The 5,897-nt window shown below is 42.9% G+C and overlaps 1 protein-coding gene across 1 annotated transcript; it reads right to left on the bottom strand.

Annotated features, from left to right (window-relative positions):
* Positions 1-1,702: 1,702 nt before the first annotated feature.
* LOC147463962 (linamarin synthase 1-like) lies at positions 1,703-4,213 on the bottom strand. The gene is made up of 2 exons (XM_086492057.1): positions 3,581-4,213; positions 1,703-3,130 (listed from the first exon to the last, which is right to left on the bottom strand). Exons 1-2 carry the CDS (start codon positions 4,107-4,109, stop codon positions 2,148-2,150), a joined length of 1,512 nt encoding a protein of 503 aa, XP_086348183.1. The 5' UTR covers positions 4,110-4,213; the 3' UTR covers positions 1,703-2,147.
* Between the last annotated feature and the right edge of the window lie 1,684 nt (positions 4,214-5,897).

The following is a 5,897-nucleotide window of genomic DNA, read 5'->3' as shown; positions in this document are numbered from 1 at the left end:
TAATTCTTGAACTCAACACACACACACACACATAAGGGGGGGGGGGGGGGGGGGGGGGGGGGAGGGACAAACTTGCCATGATTAGGAGGAGTATGTTGGAGCTTGGCATGACCAATTAAAAGGAGATTTGTCCTTGGTCAATCCACAAGAATGTAGAGAGTAACTACAATTCATTAGTTGTTCGATCTTACACTCGAAAAGGTAGACATAGTGTTGATCCAAAAGATAGATTTGTGCTTGGTTGATGTGAATGTGGAGGGCACTTAGACCTTGTGTGTTGTCATACATTGTCATCTAGAAGTAGTTATAATGGTGGTTGATGCACAAGTGTATTAAAGAGCTATAAAATCTCACTTGAGAACCATGGACATTTGCACTCTCTTTGAAGGGAAGGAGAACAATGGTTGCTTCAATTGACGCACATGTAGCCGCGGCAACGCGTGGGTCACATACTAGTAACATTTAAGGTAAGTTTCAATTATCACTGAAAAACATTGAAAGTATGCCTAACTCAACCCCTCTCTAAGGCTTATTTTAAAAAGCCAAAAAGTGAAAGGGTCATGATGACTTTCTAAAACAATAAGAAAGTGATAAAATCATTAGATTGAGTTTAACTAGAATTATATAAGGTGAAGCAATGTTCGGGAATGTCTCTTTCATTAAGCGATTGAGTGCCCTCCTCGCAAAGAAGCAAACCTAAAATACTAGCAATTTTTTTCAAAATTTGTAGGGTTTTTGAGCTTAGTTTTGACATCATTGCATCGATTTTTCTTCTCTTTACCATGGTTTGCTCATTATATATATGTGTGTATGTGTGTGTGTGTATAGATGTACATGTATAGAACTTACTAGAATTATGGAAGGAGAAGCTTCGCTTTATCATATAAAAGAATAAAATACAAGAGAAGTCAAGCCATGTGAGGAAGTGAAATGAAAGGTGAAATAAAAATATCCATTTAATATTTTAAAATCAAAATAACATATAAGGTGAGTCTCAATCACCACTAAAAACATTTAAAGTATGCCTAACCCAACACTTCTATAAGGCTTCTTTTAGAAAGCCAAAAAGGTGGAAGAGGAGACCACAAAGATTGTGTATGACCCAATATTCAATGTCCCTCTTTAAAGAGAGAGATACACAAATGTCATCACCTCTCACAAAGATGTAGAAGAATTATTGAAAAAGAATTTTTTTCGTCATGTGACAATAATCCACAAGCTTTATCCAATGGTCCACAATTGCACCAAAAATCCAACCAAAAATCTTTGGACTCCTTATGTTGTCCAAACAAGGTAAAGTTTTTACGATGGCCTCAAGAAGGCAATATTTTTAATTGTAATAAATGTGTGTGTGTGACATCAAAGTTCAAGAAAAATCATTTTGAAAGACATACAAAATTTCCTTTGGATAGATTCAAAGAAGAAATTTAACAAAATAATCGATATTTTTTGTAATTTTACTCTATTTTTATAAAAAAAAATTGAACATTGGTGTGTGCGCATGCGTGCGTGCACGCGTGTGTGTGTGTGTGTGTGTGAGAGAGAGAGAGAGAGAGAGAGAGAGAGAGAGAGAGTGAGTGAGTGAGAGAGAGAGGGAGAGGATCTTCTTTATACATTTTTAATGTCTCATATCAACACCAATATAGAGACACCTTTTAAAAACACTAAAATGAAGAAAAAATCATATTGTATGCAATCAAAATGGTAATGAAAAGACTAAAGTGGAAACAAAGGATACATTACATTTAATGTGATAGTGAAACTTCTAATGGTGAGAGATTTGCAAGTTTTCTCTACGAACTCCTCTATCCAACCTTCTTAGGCCAAAAAGACCTTAATTGGGGATGCAAGGATACAAAGCATCTTAACATTGGATGCATTTGGGCTTCTTCTATGGCTAGCAATGTTGTTTTAGCTTCTAGGAGCCACTGCTGCCAATTACTTTAACTTCACATATATAGAGAAGTTCTAGATGTTTTACATCTATCCCAAGGCATGCATATGTACGCGCGCACATGCGTGTGTGTGTGTGTGTGTGTATGAGAGAGAGAGAGAGAGAGAGAGAGAGAGAGAGCATTGTTATCTTCCTAGAGTGATTCCAAAGACTAGAGAGAGAGAGAGAGGGAGAGAGACGAAGGATCTCTGAATCACAGGTGCTCCTGCTTGGCTGCTGCTGCTGCCTCCGCCGCCGCTCGCCTGTACATGTCATCTATGAACAATTTGAAGTTGGACATGGACGAACCCCCCTGACAAACCGTAGCCAATGCCTTCTGCCGCAGAGCAGACAGGCGCCCCTGCATGCTGGCAGCTTCCTCAGAGTCTCCCACTAATGAGCTTATCAGCAATTTTATGTCACTCGCACTCGCCCCATTCGACAGACGATGCCCAATCTTCCATACATCCGCAATGTAATGTGCATTCATGCTTTGTTCCGCAAACCCGGGAGTCTTCACCAAAATTGGCACACCTCCAGCAACACTCTCTATCACAGAATTCCATCCACAATGAGACACAAAGAGGCCAACAGATGGATGTGTCAGAACGGCCAGCTGTAGCACCCACGACACGAGCATTCCTTGGCTGCTCGGCTTCCCTTGCACTGCCTCTGAATCTAGCTTTTCCCGCAACCGCGAAAGAGCAGCGCCACATTGGTCGGGGCGGACCGCCCAGAGGAACGGCGCTCCACTCTCTTCAAGGCCCTGGATGAGCTCCCCAACCTCTTCCTCAGGCATGTTGACAACGCTTCCAAAGGCAATGTAAATGACAGAAGCCTTCTCATGTTCTGAGAGCCAGTCTTTGCATGTTCTGTCTTCAGGCCACATGCTGCGAATGCTTGTTGACTCCATGTTATGTGGGTTACCATGGCGGACGTCTGTCGGAAGCAAGGGGCCAATCGGTAGGAAATTGGGGACATCTTTCTTGAATGCAGCACATGCCTCACTCTCCAACTCTTCAAAGTTGTTACCTAGATTCCAAGCTGCCTCTAGAGGCCTCTTCAGAGACAGTCTCAAAAACCATTGAAACATAAAATCTGTTGTCGAATCCACGAGGAAGAATGAGATGTAGTCCTCGAGTTTCATTGGAGTAATGCCTTGAATGCAGTGAACAACCTCTTGTAGTTTGCTTTGATCTGCTAGCAAATAAAGAAGCACTCATGATGGCAGAAAACTTTTAGAGTCATCTACCACAGAATTACCCGAGTGCTCTCTCTCTCTTTCTCTCTCTCCATATGTATGTATGCATGTATGCAAGACCAAAGATTTGCCACACATGTCTCCACTCAATCCACAGCAGAGGAGCCCCATCATAACACAAGAAGTTATGGACAAATTCTCACAATAATTCCCACATTGTGACTTACCTCAACATCATGAGCTTCTGTGAGGGAGGCACCACATACCTAGCTAGGTATGCGGTGCCTCTCGAGCAGAAGCTCATGATGTTATTCATTGAATGGAAAACGCTGGAAAAGACTCCGTTTTCCTACATGAGAAAATTTCTAAATCTTCTTGTGTATAAGATATGCTAAGACAAGTATGGCTATTCAATATTAGCATCAGAAGAGTGGAAATCAACAGACCTTTCACAGGGATGATGCCAAGCGATTGAAGAGTGGATTGGAAGGTGTAGGCAATACTGGCATGCACCGGAGTCGTCCACAGAGAGACACGAGGGATGTGAAATTGGTCAGCCACATCTTGAATCCAAGTGCAGCAGGCATCAGCAAGGATGCAAGTCAGGGGAGGGGACTCATTGCTGTTCAAAATGTGCCGCACCAGCTTCGCAAGCGGGCCTGGCAAAGCCAAAGTCGCCGCAACCGTCTCGACCACTCCGTTTGGCTGCTCATTGAGGCGCTGATGCAGGTCTGGCAGGCCATCAGGAATATGCTCGAAGCGCAAATTCGGCGAGATCGAGAAATGGGCAACATTGTCTGCTGCCGGCTTGGGGAACATCCTATCATGGTTGTGGTCTGTGTTGACAAACGTGATGAAGAATCCCTCATCCAGCAGGCGCATGGCGAGCTGCATCATGGGGTTGATGTGACCCTGTGCGGGAAATGGGAAGATCAAGGCATGGGGCTGCTGCTTGGCACTGCCGCTGGAGCTCATGTTGACACAATGCAACGAAGGGTGTGTGTGTGTGTGTGTGTGTGTGTGAGAGTGAGAGAGAGAGAGAGAGAGAGAGAGAGAGAGAGACGGGCTAAGACTCGTCACTCCAGAGTTGTCGAAATAATTCAGAAGATTGCACGGGGCCAAAGTCCCAAACAACTACGGATTACCCCCTCGGTGGCGAGTGGCTAGCAGCGTTCGGGAAAAATCATTTTTACAAACATCCAAAAATCCCTCCAAGACAAATCTGAAACGGAAATTTTACAATACTACCCATTATTTTTGCAAAATTACACTATTTTTCATGTATTTTAAGCAAATTTTTTTCCCACTTGCCCTCCCCTCAACCGACTACTTTGATTTTGCAACCGGCTCAAGGCTAAGGTGAGGCTCACTTTTTCCAAATACTGGTGGCGAGTAGCGACCCTTCCTATGTTGGTTATTACAACCTAGACGTCTGCCTGCCACCTTAATACGATGTACAAAGTCAATACTGCTACAATGTGTCAACGTTTGAAAATTTTATAGAACCTTGAAGCTACTAGATGTAGGTGTAGGCGTGCCAAAAGTCTCATTAAGGGGAACTAGTATATGACCCACGCATTGCCGCGGCTACATGTTCGTAAATTGAAGCAACCATTGTTCTCCTTCCCTTCACAGGGAGGCCCGTAAATGTGGGCAAATGCCTATGAGTCTCATGTGAGCTTTTATAGCTCTTTAATACACTTGTGCATCAACCACCACTATAACTATTTTCTAGATGACAATGTATGACAACGCACAAGGTCTAACTGCCCTCCACATTCACATCAACCAAGCACAAATCTATCTTTTGGATCAACACTATGTCTACGTTTTTGAGTGTAAAATCGAACAACTAATGAAATGTAGTTACTCTGCACATTCTTGTGGATTGACCAATGACAAATCTCCTTCTAGTTGGTCATGCTAAGCTCCAACATACTCCTCCTAATCATGGCAAGTTTGTCCCTCCCTTCTCCCTTTACCCCCCCCTCCCCTTTCTCTCTATCTATGTGTGTGTGTGTGTGTGTGTGTGTGTGTGTGTGTGTGTTGAGTTCAAGAATTATCAGGTCAATTTGAGGTCTCTTGGGAATGAATTAAGTAATGGGCTCCCTTCACATAATTTCTTGTCTTAACATCCTATGTTTCTCTCTAAGGAGGCAACGAATTTGCGATTATGCTAGAGACGTCCCCCTCACACAATTGATATGGGACTGGTGAATGGTAGTGGCCCTCTAAATAGACTAATAGAGAGTTGGTATCCTTATTTGGATATATTGTTTTCATTGAACGACGAATTCGTTAGATGCATTAGCATCCCCTCTCACCATCGTTACCAATCAAGGCATTGGTCATGATAGTAACTCGCCCATGCTTCTCTCGTGTAGTTTTGGTCTTGCAATTGGGGCATCACGGTCAACTAAGTCATCAACTGCTATTTGTTGGCACTTAGAATGCATGTACCAATCATGCCCTAACATGCCAACATTACACCACATAGTAGTAGAAGAAAATTTGCCATTGGTATGCACAACTGATTTGGTGAGTAGTGTGTCGTTTGCTTCTCAAAGGCAGTATTCATGATGGGTGTGTGACCTGGGGGTGATTGCATGGCTATAGCAACTTTGTCTCTATATGTGGGTAAATTTCAGAATTTACAGGTTGGATTGCACTCAATCTAGCTAGCATGTACACTTGCATATACCAAGACTCGTCGCATGGATGCTAAGGTCTCATGCACTCGACCATAAGCATGTTAGTAATATA

Source organism: Adiantum capillus-veneris, chromosome 2 (assembly GCF_014529385.1).
Source record: "Adiantum capillus-veneris isolate H3 chromosome 2, ASM1452938v2, whole genome shotgun sequence".
Classification (NCBI taxonomy): Eukaryota; Viridiplantae; Streptophyta; class Polypodiopsida; order Polypodiales; family Pteridaceae; genus Adiantum; species Adiantum capillus-veneris.
The sequence above is the reverse complement of the archived record's forward strand: the minus strand, read 5'-3'. Positions and strand labels throughout refer to the sequence as shown.

Bases quoted from the DNA above. Each gene is read 5' to 3' on its own strand.
- LOC147463962 (XM_086492057.1), bottom strand. From the start codon at position 4,109: ATGAGCTCCAGCGGCAGTGCCAAGCAGCAGCCCCATGCCTTGATCTTC. The intron at 3,131-3,580 runs GTCTGTTGATTT...ATTTGCTAGCAG, and splicing joins TGGCATCATCCCTGTGAAAG to ATCAAAGCAAACTACAAGAG.